The sequence below is a fragment of the Zingiber officinale genome, chromosome 9A, assembly GCF_018446385.1.
Source record: "Zingiber officinale cultivar Zhangliang chromosome 9A, Zo_v1.1, whole genome shotgun sequence".
NCBI classification, from domain to species: Eukaryota; Viridiplantae; Streptophyta; class Magnoliopsida; order Zingiberales; family Zingiberaceae; genus Zingiber; species Zingiber officinale.
Genome location: NC_056002.1, coordinates 12,460,820 through 12,482,554, shown reverse-complemented (window position 1 = coordinate 12,482,554; position 21,735 = coordinate 12,460,820). Strand labels below are relative to the sequence as shown.

General features: G+C 36.4%; 1 protein-coding gene and 1 pseudogene across 4 annotated transcripts; one reads left to right on the top strand and one right to left on the bottom strand.

The window, feature by feature from the left end:
• Window positions 1-658: 658 nt before the first annotated feature.
• Window positions 659-12,969, bottom strand: LOC122018888 (annotated as a pseudogene).
• A 301-nt stretch (window positions 12,970-13,270) lies between these two features.
• On the top strand, window positions 13,271-17,201 carry LOC122018887. 4 transcript variants are annotated; one of them, XM_042576347.1, is made up of 5 exons: window positions 13,271-13,470; window positions 13,878-13,918; window positions 15,070-15,215; window positions 15,300-15,575; window positions 15,663-17,201. In XM_042576347.1, exons 3-5 carry the CDS (start codon window positions 15,077-15,079, stop codon window positions 16,979-16,981), a joined length of 1,734 nt encoding a protein of 577 aa, XP_042432281.1. In that variant the 5' UTR covers window positions 13,271-13,470; window positions 13,878-13,918; window positions 15,070-15,076; the 3' UTR covers window positions 16,982-17,201. The 4 variants fall into 4 exon arrangements, with proteins under 4 accessions (XP_042432281.1, XP_042432279.1, XP_042432282.1 ...); XM_042576348.1 differs by having other exon boundaries at window positions 13,273-13,391; window positions 15,414-15,575; XM_042576344.1 differs by having other exon boundaries at window positions 13,273-13,391.
• The last annotated feature ends 4,534 nt before the right edge of the window (window positions 17,202-21,735 follow it).

The window sequence follows — 21,735 nt, the reverse complement described above, 5'->3', positions numbered from 1 at the left end:
ATCTATGATATCAGACAACTTTTGAAGCAGATACTTCTTGTAAACTAGGCCCACCACTGACTAAACCTTAAACCATAAATAAACAATTTTTAGCCAAACTTAACTATCTACGTCAAAAACTAACATGAATTAAATTGATTAAGTCTTCTATTACATCATAATTCAGGTGTTATTGAATATTATTCCCCACACAACCAAAATTAACCATAAAACCACTTTTTGCTGCCACCCTTCACACACAAATGATGTACTTTTTATTTATCTTCACTACCCTATTTTACAGTAAAAAAATCAATACATACATGTCTAAATCTTTAAATGTGTGCTTCTACTAATTTCCCTCTTGCAAGAAGTTTGTCCTTCTCGGCTGACCTTCTTAACTTAATTTGTCCTCTAACTGGTCTATTGTAATCGCCAACCACCACGAGCAGTAATGGCAAGCGCAGGGTTCATATATTTTTTTTTTCTTTCAAGTTTATAACACCACACAGAGGGATGAAGGGAGAGAGACGGTGAGAAGACATGTATCCGAACCACAAATTATTTTTCTATTCTACTTTCGGCTTGGATGCTTAGAAAAATGTGTTTGAAAAAGACGATTGCCAGGTTAGCCAGAGGGATAATCTGAGACTTGACTTTGGTAAACTCTGTCTTTTGGTAAATACAAAATCGTGATACACTTTTTGATAAATACATTAATCTTAGTACGTCTTTTGGTAAATTGTCGTTGATTTAGGCATGAACGAATACAATGGAATCAAAATAAAATTAATTTTAAAACTTATTAAATATTCGTACTCTTTGACAAGGATCATCGTTCTCGTACCATCACAAAGCCTATAAAATGCCACGTAAATCTCCAACCCAAGATAACACGATCCTGACACTCTGTCGCCCCTAGGCCTTGCTTTTACTCAGATTCAGACAGCCGCCGTACTCTCAGTGACCCGCCGAACCAGGTCATTGTTCCGAACGAATCACCATCCAAACAGCGAATCTGTTACATCAATTTTACAGTGGCCGCTGCTGAAAGATCAGGGAGCAGAAATGAGAGCACGATCTCTATATTGATTCCTGCTAAATATCAATGGCAGACCAAAAGTAAAAGCGGAAATAAATCCCATTCATATACAACCCAACTGACAATATAAACAAAAGCTCCATGTCCCGTGTTGGCAAGAACGGGCTGACGGAGATGCCGGGTCGGCTGGCACTTATTATTATTATTTTTTTGCTGCAATAACTCGACAGGAAAAGCTGCACAATTAGCAACTATATCGACCAACCCTAAGACCGTCTGCTACTGTCTTGTTTGTAACGAATAATGTGCATTTAGGAGCTCCCGATATACAATGTCAATGGAATCATTATTCTGTAAAAAAATAATAATTAAAAAGATATTAGTTCGTACTTATTTTTATATAATCCTGGAGGTAAGATTTTAGTTCATACTTTCTAATCCATGAATAGATGACATAAGAACAAGGCTCCATAGACATTTTTTGGAAAGCAGTCCATTTCGTGTGTCGTGAACTAAAGATTAGTATCTTCTCAAGACGGTCTAGTGACTAGCACATAAAATATTATCATCATAAGGTCTAGGATTCGAATTTCGATATAGCCAAAGTAAATATCTTTTTTATGAGTCAGTCATTATTCCAAAGATTAACCTCCTTCGTATTGACCCTGAGACGAATTAACAAAGGTGCTGAAAGCGTTGAAAACGAACGTACTCACCTTTTGCCACCATGAACTAAAATTAAATATTTAAAAAGTTTTTGTCTCGTGACTTTTAGGTGATTAAGATTTTGAGTTATGGATAAATGATTTTAGGTGCCTCATCAATAAAAGATACAGCTTAAATAGGACAAAATTAAAGGGAAAAACACTTTTTTAAGCCAAAAGTGATCAAACAATGAAATGAAAATAAGTGATGAGAAATGTAATGGGAAGAAATTTACCTGAAAAATCCTCAGTATCACGGACTTTGTCTCTTGTGATAACTGGTCCAAAGCTTTGAGTAGGAGCAAGAAATGCAGATGGAGTGGGCGGGGGAAAGGGTTGTAGTAGTGGAGTTCCAAAAGGCAGCTGCATTGTAGCCGGAGGATGGAGGGGAGGAGCTGCTGGAACAGAGGAGGGTACTGCAGGCATTAACAGTGCAAATGCAGGCAAGAAAAATGAAGGTTTCACCAGATTTGTAGGGCGCCTGCTGATTCCATTGCTAGATTCAAGATTATCCAAAGTCAGCAATTGGGGAGTGGATGGAACTGACGGAACGGATACTGACTGAACAGTTGGTAAAACAGGTGGATTGAGGATTGAGGATTGAGGCTTGATGCTTGCGCAGCTACAGGAACAGGTACAGAAGCAAGAGGTGACTGGTCGCTAATTGCTGCAATTGATGCGTTATCGATATTTACAGCATTCTGAAGAAATAAAATGTCAGAAACAGTTATTCAATAAAATTTTAAATCCAGAAAAGCGGTTAAAACGTTAACAGAAGACACCAAGTGAGAATTTTTTTAAAAAAATGTCGCAATTGATAGGAAATATGATGAAAGAAATTATTCAGCAGAAAACATACACTGAAGAACTTCACAAATGTCTCATCAGCAACATCGGGAGTTGGCGTAGCAGCTGATGTCGGCTCAAGAGGGCCTTCAATGATTGATGAAGTAGGCACAGCTTCAAGCTCTTCAAATTCACTGTTGCAATAAGAAAAAGCTCATGGAAACAGCCAAGAGAAATACTCTCACCGTCTACTGTATATCATATATGAAAGCAAATGGAAAAGGGGAGGAGGCTATCATCATCTACCATGATTGGAGCAAACATGTGAGAAGGAGAGAAGACATAAATTTAACCAAAAGTGCTAATGAAATAAATTCACCAGCAATCACACCCATAATTCATTTAAAACGAAATCCACACTTGCAAGCACAAAAATTTTGTTGATTTAGACTCAATTTGTTGATTTAGACACCAGTGGATCACTAAAACTGAGCATCGTAAGTGATGACAATCTAAGCAAGCAACAGGAGAAAGGAACAAATTGGCCCATGGTCAGCCACAGAGAATTTTTTCTAGCACTGGACCAAGTAGAACCAGGCCTAAAATCCACTGTGAATATTCTCATTCAAATGAACATAAGTAATTAACTAATTCAGAACCATACTAATCATGGTAGTGTCCATTATTCAAAAGAGCCTAAACAAAAGACCATAATTCATCATCTCCTAGGAATTCAAGGGAAGCCAAATAAAACAAGAAACTGCATGTTAAACAAGGGATGAATGCATTGCAAAAGAATACTAGTATCACTCTGATAAGACAACTAAAAATTTGTATACCAGGATCAGAATGATATGAGAAATACCTTTTAGAAGTTACCTTAGGCTTTGGAGGCACTTTAGAATAAGCATTTAGTATCCTGGATAAAAAATGTATCAGCTTAATGTATCATAATTAATGAAATTAGAAGTACAACACATAAAAGGACATCAAGAAAGAGTAACACTGAATAGCATATCCAGTAATAATTAATCATGTACAAAAGAAAAACTTATAGCTAATAGAGAAAGGCCTGCATAGCCAATGCAGAGGAAAGACCTAAGCTTGTATATCATAAGAAATGATCATTCACATCTTCCCCATTCATAGCTAATGAAATAGGAATGACATATGCTTATACATCTTAACAAATGATCCTTCGCATCTTCCTTTCGCAAGACATTCAATCCTCCCCCTCCCCCTTCCCCCCTCCCCACCCCAAAACAAGTTAGATGCTTCCTAAAGGTACTTGTTACAAATACCATCAGCAAAACATTTGACGTACTATCATTAAGTGTCATATAATAAACTTGATGCCTTTTAATGATGTCTTTGCTGACTTGATTCCTAGCTAATAACCTATTCTTACAAATGATACCAAATATTATTATCGTAAAGCGTCATTTAGTTTATAAATGTATTTCACAATTTCAAAATTAATTGGAGAAGAGAATAAAAAAGTGATAACTAGGGTTGTTTATTTGATTTGCTTCAGACCGAGCTGGTTCAAACATGAATATGGCCACATTGGCTGCATATATGCCTGCATAGCCTACATATGCGGATGCATATATCATTTGATCCCATATACTGAAACTAATTGTATATGCTATATTCCAGATGGACCTCTGCTGTATAATCATATGCGCACATATGTGTATGGCTGAATTTGCCAACCAATTAAGAAAACAATGATACTCCAACAACATTGCGTAAACATTCACCATCAAATGCACAACAAGCCAAAAAGCGCAAAAAGTAAATGCAGGGAGGTCCTGAATCTTTATTCTTTTAAAAAGATAGGGATGCAATCATAAAGAAGAGAAATTATAAGATTCTAGATTCCTCCAAGATTTGTCCTGAATCTTGTCGTATGAATCACAATGGCTAGTTATGAATTAGAATTTTTTTTCTTTGTTTTGGTAAAAAGCAGGGTAAGACCGCGCACAATAGATTCTTCCTCGGGACCCCGCATAGTGGGAGTTTCGTGCACCGGGTTGCCCTTTGGCAATAACCAGCTATAAGTCCTTTAAGCATTTAGATATAATGGAATAAACAAGAATATTCTTACAGAAATGATGCATAGCAAAATGTCGTATCAGAAATCACTTTAGCAGCACCTTGAAAAAATAACAAATTAGTACCTGAGAAAAAGATTTGTCACTGCTTCACAATCAGGTGAATTATATAACCAAATGCCATTGACTTCTTGAGCAGCATTTCGGTAAAAAAGATATGGAACCTGAACTTCATACTCAAAATCTCCCAAAAGATTCTCAACTAGATTATCTGCTAATCAAACAAGCAATATAAGAATGATGAACCTTCCGACTGGCGTTCATATATAATATGATATATACTGGCATTATCATAAAAGGATAAATTGACAACATTTTAGGTAATATATATACATACGCATAAAAGATAACCAGCTCCTATAATTTTGCAAGTTAAATAAATTAGGGTTAGAAGTGTTTGGGTAAGGAAGGAACTAAAAAAAAGTTTTCTATTGGCATAATTAAAGTGTTTGGGTTAGGGAGGAAGTAAAAATGAACTTAGCAGAATAAAAGGAAACCTACTATGTGTTAGAATTTTGGGACCATAATTGTAATTATAAATGTCTAATGTCATCAATTAAAGAAGTCATAGTTTAATGTGATCTAATTTATGATTAAGGAATATGACTTAAGGGTTTAATTGTTATGAATAAATTAATGTGGATACCATGTGCAATTTCTAATTTGTTGAGGAGCCAAATTAGAAATAAGCAACTTAGGCTTCTATAAATAAGGGTTATGGTCCCAGTTTGCAGATGGTGCTTTTGTTTTATTTCCTCATCGACAAAACTCTCTGGATACTAAGGAAGATCTGCAAATTGAAGATTTTGTCCAAAATCAACTGCATACTATGGATTCTGGTACGTTTCCGTAATTTTTGTTTATCCAGTTTATACTTTCTTAAGAATTTGAATAGAATGCATATATTTTGTGTTGAGATTTCTCAACTTAATTTTTTATCAATTGGTATCAGAGCCCTCTATTCCAATTTCTTAGGAAAACTTTTTTATTCTGGGTACAAAGTTTTATCTTTGTATAATTTCGATTTTGGTTCGATTGCGATTTTATTTTATCATCGCAATTTTCGTTGCTAGCTCCCAAGCCGAACACTATGAACAGTGTCGCAACTGGCTGAGAAAAATAAATAAAAATTCCTACAGCGAGTTGGCTGCCTCTCGTTGTTTCTGCACAAGCAGACACCAGCGACAAGGGTGACCGGCGTTCCAATATTGGAAAATCGGCGACTGACTGCTACGGTATGCCGTCGTTTTCGCTCCCTTATGGGCTGCTGTCGTTTAATGGTGGTTCGGCGGAACAGATGGCGGCGGCGGCGAATCGAAATTTCAGAAATCATGCATCAGTTTTGACAACGATGAACAGTGGGTGGTTTTTGCACCACTTCAGAAAATAACGTGGGTGGTTTCGTGCGTGGCCACGTCCAATTTTCACGTTCTGTTGTGAATGCCATGTTTTGATGGTGGTTTGTCGTGCATGGCCACGATCATTAATTTTTAAATCAATACTATACAAGCATTTAATTGAGTAAATAAATAATTTATTTACTTAATTAAATAAAAGTAACAGTTAGGGGATATTTTATTAAATTGTCTTTATTTTATTCCCTTTAATGATACTTCATTAAATTTAATTATTTGGATAAAATAATTTAACTAAATTATTTTATAAAATTAAATTTTAATTGGATTGTATGGATTCTATTAATATCTATTATTTTAATTAAATTAAATTCGAATTATATGTTGCCAAAGTGACCTCTATTATTTGAATTTAATTCTATTTGAAATATTGAGATATTAAATAAAGTGTAAATGTGTATATTTCTGTGAGTATTAATCGGCCCAAAGGAAGATTTATACTTAACAAATTATACATTTACTTGTGATAATAAACACGTAACAATTATAAGGATTTCTTTAGTTCATGCATATAATAAATCGATCCAAAGATAGGTTTATTATTTGTCATGCATTATTGTTAGTGTTTGATTATTACAGAAAAGAGTACCACTTGCAAATAATATTACTGTCCAAAGACTTGATATTGTTGTTGCACTAGGTATCTTTAGATGAGATTTGCCATTTGTTTTTTAATTAATTCAATATGAGCATGTTATTTATGTTAAATTCTTGTGTTCTCTTTTCAGCAAATGTTGCTACTATTTCTGTTAACTTAAGTTCAGTGTCGATCCTTAATGGTACAAATTTTAAGGATTGGAAGGAGAACATTTTAATTGTTCTTGGCTGCATGGATCTAGACCTTGCACTTCGGACAGAGCAACTCACTGCTCCTACAGATACTAGTTCCTCTGAACAGAGAGCTAAATATGAGAAGTGAGATCGCTCTAACCGCATGAGTCTTATGATCATCAAGCGCGGCATACCTGAGGCTTTCAGGGGCGCGGTGTCTAATAGTGTCACCAAAGCTACGGAATATCTCGATGAGATTGAAAAACGCTTTGCCAAAAGCGATAAGGCGGAAACAAGCACAATTCTGAAGAACTTGATTTCCATGAAGTATAAAGGCAAGGGAAATATTCGGGAATATATCATGGAAATGTCCCACCTTGCATCAAAGTTGAAGGCACTTAATCTTGAATTGTCAGATGACATGCTTATGCATTTAGTGCTTATATCTCTCCCGAACCAGTTCAGTCAGTTCCAAATCAATTATAACTGTCAAAGGGAGAAATGGACTCTTAATGAGTTCATTTCATACTGTGTTCAAGAGGAAGAGAGGTTGAAGCAAATCAAGCCTGAAAGTGCCTATTTGACAAGCACCCCTAAAGATAAGGGCAACAAAAGAAAGAATGAGGCTACTAAAGGTCCTTATGTGAAGAAACAAAAGCAAGATATTGACAAGAAAGGTTGTTTTTTCTGTAACAAGCCTAACCATATCAAGAAAGAATGTCCTAAGTACCATGCATGGCATGCGAAAAAGGGTACATTTTTCACTTTGGTCTTTTCTGAAGTAAATTTAGCTTCAGTACCTAGAAACACTTGGTGGTTAGACTCTGGTGCTACTACTAACATCAGTGTTTCAATGCAGGGTTGCCTGAGCTACCGAAAGCCAACTGATGCTGAAAGATGCATTTATGTGAGTGATGGCAAGTCGGTTGAGGTGGAAGCAATAGGGCATTTTATTTAGACTTAATAGATACTTTTGTTGTACCGTCATTTAGACGGAATTTGGTTTTTGTTCTAATTTGGACAAATTAGGTTACTGTTGTTCGTTTGGAAATGGTCAATTCAGTTTATCTATTAACTCTATTATTGTTGGAACTGGTTCACTTATAATTTATGACAATCTTTATATGCTTGATATAAATGCTTCTTATATTGAAACCCTGAATGTGGAATCACGTGGTACTAAGCGTAAATTTAATAATGAAAATTCAGGTGCCTTATGGCACAAACGTTTAGGACACATCTCTAGAAATAGAGTTGAACGACTTGTATCAGATGGAATTTTACATTCCATTGATTTCAGACCTAAATGTTTGTATTGAATGCATTAAGGGCAAACAGACCAAAAGAAAGAAAGAGGGTGCATATAGAGCTACAGAAGTATTGGAATTGATACATACAGATGTTTGTGGACCATTTCCAACACCTTCTTGGAATGGTCAACAATATTTTGTATCATTCATTGATGATTATTCTTGATATGCATACCTATTTCTTATTTATGAGAAGGCTCAAACATTGGATGTTTTCAAATCATTTAAGGTTGAAGTTGAGAACCAACTAAACAAAAGAATTAAGAAAGTCATATCTGATCGTGGTGGTGAATACTACGGTAGATATGACGGTTCAGGTGGGCAACGTCCAGGACCTTTTGCTCAATACCTAGAGGAGTGTGGAATAGTCCCACAGTACACCATGCCAGGCTCACCAAGCATGAATGGTGTAGTTGAACGACGTAATCGAACTCTTAAGGATATGGTAAGGAGTATGATTAGTCATTCAACCTTACCAATGTCACTCTGGGGAGAAGCATTAAAGACATCAGCTTACATTCTAAATCGAGTACCCACTAAAGCAGCTACTAAAACACCTTTTGAGCTTTGGACAAGGCGAAAGCCAAGTCTCAAACATTTTCATATTTGGGGATGTCCAGCTGAGGCTAGACCATATAGGCCACATGAAAAGAAATTGGACTCCAGAACCGTAAGTAGCTATTTTATTGGATATTCTGAGCGATCACGGGGCTATAAGTTTTATGATCCCAAAGTAAAGACCATCTTTGAGACGGGAACTGCAACGTTCTTTAAGGATATTGAGTTTGGGGGAAAGAATAAAGTAACTGACCTTGTCTTTGAGGAGGAATGTATTCCCACTACTCTTCAAGAGGAAATGGTTTATATTCCTATGATTGCTTCTAATAATGATCAGGATTTTATTCCTTTCAGTGATTAGAATGCAATACTAGAACAACAAGACATTGTTAATCAACTCCCAGAAGAACAAACTCAACAACCTCAAGAACCAGTGCATGTAGAACAAGTGCCTTTACGAAGGTCCACTAGAGAAAGGAGGAGTGCTATTTCGTATGATTACATAGTACTACTTCAAGAACATGAGGAAAATGATGGTACGGCGGAGGATGATCCAATCAACTTTCGTCAAGCCATGCAAGATTCAAATTCTCAAAAGTGGATTGAGGCAATGAATGAGGAGTATAAGTCAATGCAAGACAATAATGTTTGGGAACTTGTCCTATTACCAGAAGGTGTAAAACCCATTGGTTGTAAGTGGATTTTTAAAACCAAACGGGATTCAAATGGTAATGTGGAAAGGTATAAGGCACGTCTTGTAGCTAAAGGCTATACTCAGAAATATGGGATTGACTTTAAAGAGACATTTTCTCCAGTTTCAACGAAGGACTCTTTAAGGACAATCATGGCACTTGTTGCACACTTCGATATGGAACTCCATCAGATGGATGTCAAGACAGCCTTTCCCAATGGAGACATTGAGGAAACAATCTATATGGTGCAACCAGAATACTTTGTATTAGGAGATCCAAAGAGTATGGTTTGCAAACTTAAGAAGTCCATCTATGGGTTAAAACAAGCATCTCGTCAATGATACCACAAATTTCATCAAATAATCATCTCATTTGGTTTTGAGGTAAATGTGGTAGATGATTGTGTGTATCATAAGTTCAGTGGGAGTAAGCATATCTTCCTGGTTCTATATGTTGATGACATTTTGCTTGCCACAAACGATATAGGTATGTTGAACAATACCAAGAGATTTCTATCTAGATATTTTGAAATGAAAGATCTTGGCAACACATCTTTTGTATTAGGAATCCAAATACACTGAGATCGTTCTCGAGGTATTCTTGGATTATCGCAAAAAAACTATATCGATAAGGTGCTTAAAAGATTTGGCATGCAAGATTGCAAACCAGGTAATACCCCAGTCGCTAAAGGAGACAAGTTTAGTCTTAAACAATGCCCTAAAGGAAGCCTCGAGACTCAAGAAATGCAAAAGATTCCCTATGCTTCAGCTGTAGGAAGTCTTATGTATGCTCAAGTTTGTACGCGTCCAGATATTGCGTACATTGTTGGAGTGTTGGGCAGATATTTAAGCAACCCAGGAATGGATCATTGGAAAGCAGCAAAGAGGGTAATGAGATATTTAAAGAGAACTAGTGATTACATGCTCACATATAAGAGGTCAGATACTCTTGAGATCATGGGATATTCTGACTCTGATTTTGCGAGATGCCAAGATAGCATGAGATCCATTTCAGGTTATGTTTTTCTGTTGGCTGGCGGAGCTATCTCTTGGAGAAGTGCCAAACAGGCATTGACAGCTTCTTCCACCATGGCAGCAGAGTTTATAGCATGTTATGAGGCATCTAATCATGGAATATGGTTGAAAAATTTTGTCACTGGGCTGCGTATTTTGGGAAAGGTTGAAAGATCATTGAAGTTATTTTGTGACAATCGATCAGCTGTATTGTATTCTAACAACAATAGGAGCTCGACAAAATAGAAGCACATCGATATCAAGTTCCTTGTTGTGAAAGAAAGAGTACAAAGTGGACAGATTTCGATAGAACACATAGGCACAAACTCCATGATAGCAGATCCTTTTACAAAGGGTTTACCACCCAATGTCTTCTATGAGCATACCACTCATATGGGTGTTATTTAGTTTGGTGAAATCTAGATCTAGTGTGAAATCTAGATCTAGTGAGAGTTTGTACTATATGTGTTTTCTATATATGTTTGGTTTTGTTAATGAAACATATGTATTTGGAGATTATCTGATCAGATATAAAGTTTAATGTTTACTTCATTACACTTTGTATAACTTAAGTTAAAGTTTTGATCTCACTTTGGTTATAAGGAGGACCAGTTGAAAATTGACATGAATAGATCACCTTGCATGTAATTTTCATGCCACATATTCATAATTGATCTATGTCATTTGATTATATTGATGTACGTGACCATTGTTGGTTTAGTTGTGAAAGATACAACGAAGACTACATTGATCCTATGTCTATATAATTAATGGACGAGATTGTTAAGGAAACCCTACAGCTATGATGACAAAAGTTATGAGCTCATTCAGGTTAACATTTATAAGTTTACACATATGGTCCAGTGGGAGATTGTTAGAATTTTGGGACCATAATTGTAATTATAAATGTTTAATGTCATCAATTAAAGAAGTCATAGTTTAATGTGATCTAATTTATGATTAAGGAATATGACTTAAGGGTTTAATTGTTATGAATAAATTAATGTGGATACCATGTGCAATTTCTAATTTGTTGAGGGGCCAAATTAGAAATAAGCAACTTAGGCTTCTATAGATAAGGGTTATGGTCCCAGTTTGCAGATGATGCTTTTGTTTTGTTTCCTCATCGACAAAACTCTCTGGATACTAAGGAAGATCTGCAAATTGAAGATCTTGTCCAAAATCAACTGCATACTATAGATTCTGGTACGTTTCCGTAATTTTTGTTTATCCAGTTTATACTTTCTTAAGAATTTGAATAGAATGCATATATTTTGTGTTGAGATTTCTCAACTTAATTTTTTATCACTATGATCCTGTTTAAGACATTATACCCATTTCAATAGTAGGAAAACCCAATCTTCTTGTCTCTATGTTATTGTATCCATCTCCTTTCCTTAGCCTCTTTCAAGAATAGGTCTTCAGAGATATGAAGAAACAAGTGGGCGAATTCCTCCTTCCCTAAACTACAACAAGCTATAATTTATATGCATGATTCCGTAGTATTCCCACTCTAGCATAAGACCTTAAAAACCTTGTTCGCTCCGCCTAAGAAACAACTACAATAGGATCACTGGTCTACTAAACCTAGAGAAATATCAAGGCAGGTAAAATACCCATGAAATCCTCCAACTAAAGTTTCCAATTATAGGTCTAGAGAAATAATTTTTCACTACTTTTAGTTTATGCGACTACAGCAGTGTAGAAAACTAAATAATCGGTAATAAGAAATGTCAGAAAATGCTATAACTTCTCAACTTTAACATGGACTGATTTCTCACCCGTATTACGTCTGTTCATCACGATGAACTGAAATCTGGGCTGTGCATTCCTGCACATATAAAATCATTTGTTTTGTGCTTAATAATTGGCAATAAGAGAATCAAGAAAATTCATAATCCAACGAAATACTAGCTACAGCAGCTGTTAAGAAAATAATAATAATAATCAACAAATGAAAGCGATCGCACTCAAAAGTCATCAGTTGAAAGGCACAAATCACAACCTACAGGTCCGTGCAAATTCTCCAGAGACAGGAACGCGAACAAGGGAAATCTAGATATCACTAAATCCTATGTATCAGTTATTATCAGCCGAAGTGTCAGAATGTAAAGAATAAGAAAAAGGCAAAAGCGATTCACGGACACTTCCAATTTGGACATAAAAGCGATTTTTTTTTTTAAACATCCTGGAATGCCCGAGAAGCAAGATTCCGAGCTACCTCTTGACAACGAATAAGGATCCTTCCACGTCTTTACGGCTCTGAGGGAAACAAACAAAAAGAAACCTAGATCAAATAAGACAAACCAACCGAAGGCCATCCAAAATATCCGAACAAAAAAGAACGAAATTTTCCAGTCGAGATGTACCCACTGGTTGAGCTCGATGTTGAACTCGTAGACGGTGACATGGGCAGCGGTCATGAGGATCTCCTCCACGAAGGAATCGACCCGCTGGAGTACGGTAAGATTGTGGAGCTTGCTGCTGTTCTGGTCGAGATTTGGCATCAACTTCCCGCTCTGCGTCACCCTCCTAGCCCTCGACCAAAGCCTAAATCGCCCTAGAAGCAGTTCGAGAAGACGTCAGTCGAGAAGACGAAACGAGGAATATACACGACAACAACGACAGAGATCGATCTTCAGCGTAGGAATTCGGATCGAGAGGTAGAGGCGATGGAACGGAGAGACGAAAATGGCGAAACAATAATAATAAAACAGCGCGAAAAGAAAATAGAGCTCTCTGAGATTTTGGGACATTTTCAGTTTGGTTCTAAAGTTTCAGAAGCTCTCAAATTAGACATTATAATCACTAACCGGGCTTAATCGGTCAGGTTGGATGAACCGGGTTTATTTGAATCGAGTTTATTTAAGAAAGGGGCTGGTTACTGTAGATCGACGCCCTCTTTCTCGTCTTCGAAGGCGGACTCGAATCAATCGGCGAGGATCAGCCACGACCGGAGGCGGAGCTTGAAGGCAATTGTGGAGAGGCTTAAGTATCGATTCAGGCAGGATCATGTGTTGATTGATTTCCCCTATATGTTGGTTCGATGTTGAGATCTAATCTAGGGTTAGGGTTTGTTCCAGGTATCGTTTAGCGACGTTGTCGAAACTATTTCCTCGGATCTCCGGCCTTGTTTTGGATTTTTCGAAGCTAACCCTCTTGAGATTTATTGTCATTCTCACGGCTGCAAGATCTCGGCCGGTCTACCGTTTCGGGTTTTGAGCTTCCGTATTTGGCCCTAGTTATTGGGTTAATTGTCACAAGGGACTATCTCTTGCTCGAATTGACTTTATACGTGAAGAATTTAACTTGAAATGCTTTGACAAAGTGCTTTTAATTTGATTATATGAACTTTTCTTTTGCTATTAAGTCATTTTCCGCGTTTTCTCCTGATGTGCAATCAAAAATCTTTTTTTTTTTTTTTTTTATAATTTGTGATTGATTGTTTATCATCTGTCGGTCTAATTGCGTTAGTAAACCACCATGCCAGGCCCAAGGTGCGCTGTGTTATTTGTGGACTTTTCCTTAAAGGTAAATACAGTGACAAATCCTTCCTTTGTTTATGCTTTCAATTATTTGCTAAGTGAATTGATGAATCATGATTTATAACTATGTTCACTATTCTTTGTTTAGTTGTACGCTTTACCATTGTGTTGGTTTAAGAAGAAAATGTTTGTCTATCATTGCTTTTTACGAACTATTGTTTGTCATGCTTAGACTTTGGTTTTGTGGGAATCATATGCAAACTCCACAACAAAAACATCATAGTGTTCATGATCATTCGGCTTGAAAGAGTCATCATTCATCAAGCCATATTTCTCCCAAATAGTCTCCGAACTATTTGCAGTTGACTACATAAATCTTATACCTTCATTGAACTTTATGCAAAGTTGTATTACTTTTAGTATTCATATATGATCTAATTAATTTTGATTGCATTGGCAAATGATTTTCTTTGGTCTCTCTTTCCATCACACCTACTCTAATTGATTTGACTGATCTAATTCTAGTATTTATTAGTAGCCTTTATACATATTCACACTGTCTCAATCTACTTCCTTTCATTTTATTATTTTTGCAGCTACCTAGTATCTTTTATTTTATCCTTTCTTGAAACTCCACATGACCATTTTAACATTTTCACCACTACTACATTATCTTTTTCGCCATTTGCTTGCTAGCAGCTCAACATTCAAATCCATAAATATGATAGTCGGATCTTGTAAAATTTCCTTAGCCTAAAGGGCACATGTGATTGCACAAGATTCTAGCAGGTCCTCTCTTTTTTTTTCCACCCCTTCTTTATTCATATGTTCATTGAAAATAAAATTCATATATTTAGTTTTTGTTCCATTTATCTTAAACTCTCTAATCTGTAAATGTTCTCTGCTTAATTCAATCTTTGAATTTTATCCAATAAATTTTTTTTATTAAATAGCAGAACATCATCTGCAAATAACATACCTTTAGAGTGTTTATCTTGAACCTGGAGTGAGTTCCTTTACTACTATTGTTAAGAAATAAAGACTTAAAGCTGACTCTTGATGTACTCGTATAACTATAGAAAAAAAAATTTCATACAACCAGCTGCTCTTATCAATATTATCATACAAGGACCTCTATTGAACAATTCTGTTCGTATATCTATTCATTCTTATGACATCTAATTGCTAATTCTGTAGGATAGAGATGGTGTTTAACTATGATGATACATCTTTTTCCTACCAATTCCATGTAAATGGAAGACATCTTGCTTGCGGCGATCAACTTGCACCATTTGCTGGAGAAAATTTCTATGAATCTGTCCCTGCTAAGGCACTTCTTTCGGGTAACTTTAGTTAACACTTATAAGTTACCTACAAGTTACTGGGACTTAGGCAAGATATCCTTACACTTTTCTTATGCTCCGAAGATGTGGAGAATGATTCGTCTAGCTATCACAAAGAGTTCATAAATGTGACTGCTGATCTTTATGACAATCTTCAAAGTGATCTCAGTGACAATCCTACTTTGGCATGGATGACAGGCAATACCAGTGAAGTTATTTTGTCGGATAATGGAAAAAGGTCACTTTCTGATTATGAGTCTTCTCTGCAAGTAGGCAAGCGCTTAAAACAAATAGATCATCATTTGCAGTCAATTTCTCCTGAAGAAATTCACTCCGGTGCCTCTAAGCCGCCATCTCCAGGTAGTACAAGTATTTGGTTGTTTCATGGTCTAATTAACTAACACATGGTTGAACCAGGAATGTCTGATCATAAGTATATATTTTTAGGTTCTATTGAGGACTTGGAGGATAGTGCTGTTGACACTATTGCTGATGAATTTGCTAGTGAAGCTAAGAGCAGTCATTTGTTTGCACAGAATACTAGTCATGAAAATGATTTGGACTCACCTACCAGGCTAACATTGCATTCTAATTTTTCTGGAAATAGATGTCAAGCATCTGAGTGTAATCATGATAACGAGATTTTCTCACCTACATTTTGTGAATTCAATTGGAAACGTGTTCCTGTAGGAGCAAATCATCACGCTGATATTCCAGAATGGAGACCTCGTGAATTCGATAATCAATTAAGGAATTCTGAAACTTCATGCAATTATCGTGGAACTGATTGCCACAAATGGCTTGGGACACATTTGATGCCTATGCCTGATTCTGCTTTACTGGCTTCAGAGGTTGTAGCCTTACCTCACGTGTTGGATTGTAGTTGTTCTGATGATGGTTCCATCAGATGCGTGAGACAGCATGTCACAAGAGCAAGAGAAATGGTCAAGCAAGATTTGGGGCAGGAAAGATTCTCAGAGTTGGGTTTCAACAATATGGGTGAGGTTGTGGCTCAAAAATGGACTGAAGAGGAGGAACAACTGTTCCATGAAATTGTGTCTTCATATCCTGTCTCACTAGGCCAGAATTTCTGGAATAAGCTGCCTCAGTATTTTCCTAGTAAAAGTAGCAAAGACCTTGTAAGCTACTACTTCAACGTATTTATGCTCAGAAAACGAGCTGTCCAGAATAGGTTGGACCCGCTGCACATAGACAGTGATGACGACGAATTGCAAGAAAGTGAGAGTGGCGAATATGCAACAGATGATGATGACGTTGATTCTGCAGTGGACTCTCCTGTTGAAGGTGTAGATGACGGTTCTGGTCAAGATGAACTTAATGAAATGGAAATGACCGAGGAGACTGATGATGCAGAGGATCACCATTATGACAAGCTGACTGGCTATAAAGGTGACATGAAAGAATTTATTCATACAAAGTCGAATCTTGTTTCCAGTGCTGCAGACCACAATATTCAAGATGATTCATGCACATCCTTTGAAAGCCAACACAACGCGACTAATTCCTGTGATCCTACTGATAATTTTGCATTGCCACATGGGTCATTCGACAACCATTTATTCTTGCTGCACAAGGATGACCTGAAAGATGGTCCGTTTGGATTAACTTACGATGAGTTTTCAGGTGGCCACTGTGACCTTGACACTTGGGATATGAGTTATGGCTGTGGAACAAAGACAGATGGCTTTTTATCCTCCTTCAATGTCATAAAAGAGGTGTTCAGAGAAATGCCTTCTGAGAAATGAAAACTTTTGGTCAGGTATTTTGTTTCCTTATTCATAACTGAGTCAAAGCTTCCGAAGCTCTCTGTTCGGTACATAGTTCATTTTGGTGGATGTAGCGTCGGGTCGTGCTTTGTAGATAAATTGGTGTAAAGTAAAAGTTCAATGCCTCATTTATCCAGAACTCAAGGCATTCCTTGCACTTTGATTGAAGTTGATGAATTTATATTAATTTTTAGGGCAATATTTTTCCTCTTTTGATCACTAATTTGTTTACTACTACTAACTACTTACGTTTTACATTAATCGAGTGCACATCTCCTTGACATTGCTTACTCAATTTAAATGGTTGGAATTAAGTACTCATTTATCTTAATATAGGTCAAGTTTCAATGTTTGGTAATCAATATGTGAGTCTGTACTATTATCATTTCTTATTGTTTGCATTTTAGTTTTTTCATTATCATTTATTTTTCGTCGTTAACTTAGCAATAGAATTTTTAAATCCATCGTTAAATTAATTAGTTAATTTATTCCTTCCAAAAACTTTCCCAATTTCTTTCCAATCGTCTGTAGCCCTCTCGCGATCTCATGCTGATCTCCTCGCCTTGCTCCTCTTGCAATCTCCTCGCCTCACTCTTGTGATCTCCTCACATCGATCTCTCTTTATGTTTGCTTCTCCTCCCCTCTTCCCCTTATGTGTTGACAGTCTAGTCGCGACCTCGTCATGGCTGACCTAGTTGTTGTTGTGCGCAATCTCGGCTACGACATCATAGTGAGGTCACGAGGCCAAGTGCGACCTCAGCTGCGGCCTTGCAGCGAGGTCATGCATGGCCTAGCTATTTGCCCTCAACCAGGCCACGTGCAGTGGGGCGCATGCAGACGTTGTTGTATGGTTCCCAGTTGCTCTTTGAAACCATTCTTTTCCCATTGATACGACGTTTTCCCATTGATACGACGGTTTCCTTCCGCCCCGTGTATCCTGTGGGTCAATAGTTATGCAAAGTTGTCGGGCAAAATCAATGTGAGTTAGGTATGATTAGATATAACCTAGGTGAGACTTAAGTCCGATCAAATTAATCCGGACATCGACATTTACCATGACTTAGTCCCATGTCCCAACACTATCTCTTAGTATCGACTGACATCATCTCATAGTCTCGATTTCTGATCCCGACATCATTTTTGACTTAGTCTTAGGTTTTAGCATCATCACTTAGTCTCGGGCTCAATTATCAACTTCATCCCTGTCTTAGTTCTAGTCATCGACACTCTATCTTAGTATTGGATCCAGACATCATCTTTCAGTCTCGGTCTCAATTGTCGACATCATTTTTGTCTCAACTCCAATCGCTGACACTTTTTCTCAGCATTGAACCCCGATATCCTCTCAGTCTCAATCTCAGGTCCTAGTACCATCTCTCAGTCTTGGCCTCAATTGTTGACATCATTTCTATTTCGACTCCAGTCATCGACACCTCTTTCAGCATTGTATCCCAGCCTTTTTTCTGTCCCAGGTCCTAAGTTTGTTCATTTTCAAGACTATTTCACATTGACATCAACTTTTTTTACTCTCAAGATTGGCTTACATGATCCCCTCCCCGCTAATACATGGCGTTAGATGATTGGGGAGACAACCAACATTTGTCGAATCTGGTTCCCTCACCTGCTCCTACAATGATGATATTTTGATTTACGTGGAGATACTCTTTTTGACAACGATATAGACACACATGAAGGTAATGATTGAGGATTTTGAATTCACTTCAACTCCACCAAATTCTACCTTTCTTCTATATCTACGTTCTTCAAAGTACCTCCTCAAGTAAACCCTAACTTAACTGTCAGAGTGACCCAAAGATCTATCCCCCATGAATTCGTTGAGTGTTTTAGGTATTTTCATCTTCTTCATCGATGATCTTCAAAATATGTGCATGTTAACGAGTTTATTGACTAATGATTTGACCCTTCATGATATTTGGCCGGAATACCCATGTTTGAGTTGCAAATGACATGCTAGCAAAATTAATGGATGGAAATGATTTCTGAATTGAGCGACACACATCAGACAAGTTTGTTAGCAATTGGCATAAAAGTAGGATTATTTCGACATCAAGCTCTACTATTACAGGTTAGCTAATCTATTATTTTTAATATTTATTAATATTGTTGAATGTTTTATTGGTAGAAAAAAAATGAAATCATCATCTTAGTGGCTCCTTCAAAACAATCCCACATTCTCTAGAAAGAAATAAATTATAGGGGAATTTGCCCTAGAACAATAACTCTTTACATGAATGTCTATCTTGTGAATAATAAGGATATCCTAATGAGTGTCAGAGGAAAATCCTATTAAAACGTAGTTTGAAAAGAGATTCAAAATAAATTATCTTTATATATATATATATATATATAAAAGAGTTTGCAAATGTTTATATTCTCTGTTAAAAAACATAATTTCAACTTAACTTCTTTCCTTCCCAAAATTCTTTTAAAAATATTCTTCAAAATTATACTTTAGAAAATATTTTTAAAAATTATATCTTAAAAAATATTTTAAAAATTCCTTTGAAAAATTATATTTTAAATATTTTTAAAAATATCTTCTAAAATATTTCAATTTGAAAGTGTACAATTTTTTTGAAAATTAATTTTTACAATATTTTAAAAATACATGTATTCAACAAAGAAAATTAATAAAATATCTAAAAAGTTATTCAAATTACTTTGAAAATTATTATCTGAAAATATCTTCTTTTAAAATATTTTTATGATTCAACCTCCACCCCAATCTGACCCTTAAATATTCTTAATACTTTGGTTTATGTTCCTTTTGTTTAATATACTTGCGTCTTCTATATGTTTGACTTACTTACTTGTCTCTTTTTTGTATATATGTTTACTCTTTTGGATATTTGTTGATTGCTTCCTCTTATTACTTTTCTGCGACTTATATTTTGATGAATATCACAGGGGAGGATAAAGATTTAAGATAAAAAAAATTGAAAAATCTGAACAATATTAAAATCATAACCCAACAATAGTTAAGAGAATGATTAAAATGTTAAATTATTTTTTTCTCTTAAATATATTCATTATGTTATTTTTTCTACATATTTTTCTAATTTTAACTCAGATTGTCATTATATCAAAAAGGGAGATATTATTGGTGCAGTTAACATGAATGGCCAAACTCAGGTTTTGATTAATGAAAAATGGTTTAAAGTTAAATGTTGTATATTCTAATCCTTTTACCAAGTGTGCATGACTGAAACACTTGATAGGGACTAGACATCAGGTTGAAGTCTAGTCGGGTCAGGGAGGACCAGACGATTGGCAGAAAGTCCAACTGAGTCAAAGAGGACAAGATAGTTGCCAGGGAGTCCAGTCGAGTTAGGGAGGACCAGACAATTGTTGAAGTATAGATGGAGCATTTAGCATGAAGTCATGGTGGGTCAAGTGTTAAGTAAGTTTGTAGTGGTAAGTAAGGAAAACACTAGAGGAGAGTGATCCAGTAAGGATGAATCCCAGTGGGACTATAGATGCTGATCTAACTTAGATCCATTTTAGAAGTTTAAGCTGAGATCATGATTAGATTATGGTATTGGTAAGACAGAATCTAATTAATAATAATATTTTATTTTTATTTTACTAACTCTATTTTGCATGGTACATTTGTTATTTGGACTAACGAGTATTGTAAGAGCCAAAATGCATAACTCAACCTTGGATAAACAGTGCTCGAGGCGCCTCAGAGCTGTTGGAATGCGCCTCGAAGCTCAATGGAGGCACCCTGGACATGGCGGAGGTGCCCTCGCACAGATAAACTTCGGAGATAGAAGTTGTGAAGACGTCTTGAAGCGCATTGGAGGTACCTCGGAGTACATTGGAGGCACCTCGGAGCCATTGGAGGCACCCTCATATGGATAAAAATCGAACACTACAAATCGAATAAGCATTATTGGAGGTGACTTGAAGCTTTTGAGGTGCCTCCAATACTGTTTAAAAGAAGGTTAGCGACAACACTCATGGTACGCATCTTCTATACGACTCCTCAACTGTTCTACTGCTATGTTCTCACGTCACTACTATTCTACTACTCATCTACGTCTGAACACTACCAGCAAACCAACACCAACAGCTGAGCTCCACACTTTGACATCATTGTGTTGGATAAATGTTTAATTTTTAAGTCATTTACTTATTGCTTAAAGGGAGTGTAGGGTGTTACATGTTCATCATATTTTGTATTCATTTCAAATTTAGTAGATTACCCGTCGATAGGTTCAAAGGACCTAGGTCTTGGAGTAGGAGGAGTCGAAGGCTTCAAAGGCTTCGAACCAAGTAAATTAACTGCATTCTATTTTTCACTTTCATATTTAGATTTATTCCACTGCGCACTTGATTTTGAAAAGTCGAAAATGACTCATTTTTAAATACACGTGATTCACCCCAAGTTGAAGTCGAGTCGAGTCAAGGAGAACTAGACGATTGGCAGAAAGTTCAGCTAAGTCAGAGAGGAATAGATAGTTGCAGGAAATCCAGTCGGGTCAGGGAGGACCAGACGATTGACTAAAGTTCAGATAGGGCATGTGACATGAAGTCATGGTGGGTCAAGTGTTAAGTAAGCCTGCAATGGTAAGTAAGGTAAGCACTGGAGGAGAGTGATCCAGTGAGGACAAGTCACAGTGAAACTGTAGGTGCTAGTCTAGCCTAGATCCTATTTAGAAGTCTAATATGAGATTATAATTAGATTCTGTCTTACCATATTATAATCT

Coding starts and splice junctions, on each gene's coding strand:
- LOC122018887 (XM_042576347.1), top strand. CDS start 15,077: ATGGTGTTTAACTATGATGATACATCTTTTTCCTACCAATTCCATGTA. Junction 15,216..15,299: donor TGCTAAGGCACTTCTTTCGG/GTAACTTTAGTT, acceptor TATGCTCCGAAG/ATGTGGAGAATGATTCGTCT. Junction 15,576..15,662: donor CTCTAAGCCGCCATCTCCAG/GTAGTACAAGTA, acceptor ATATATTTTTAG/GTTCTATTGAGGACTTGGAG.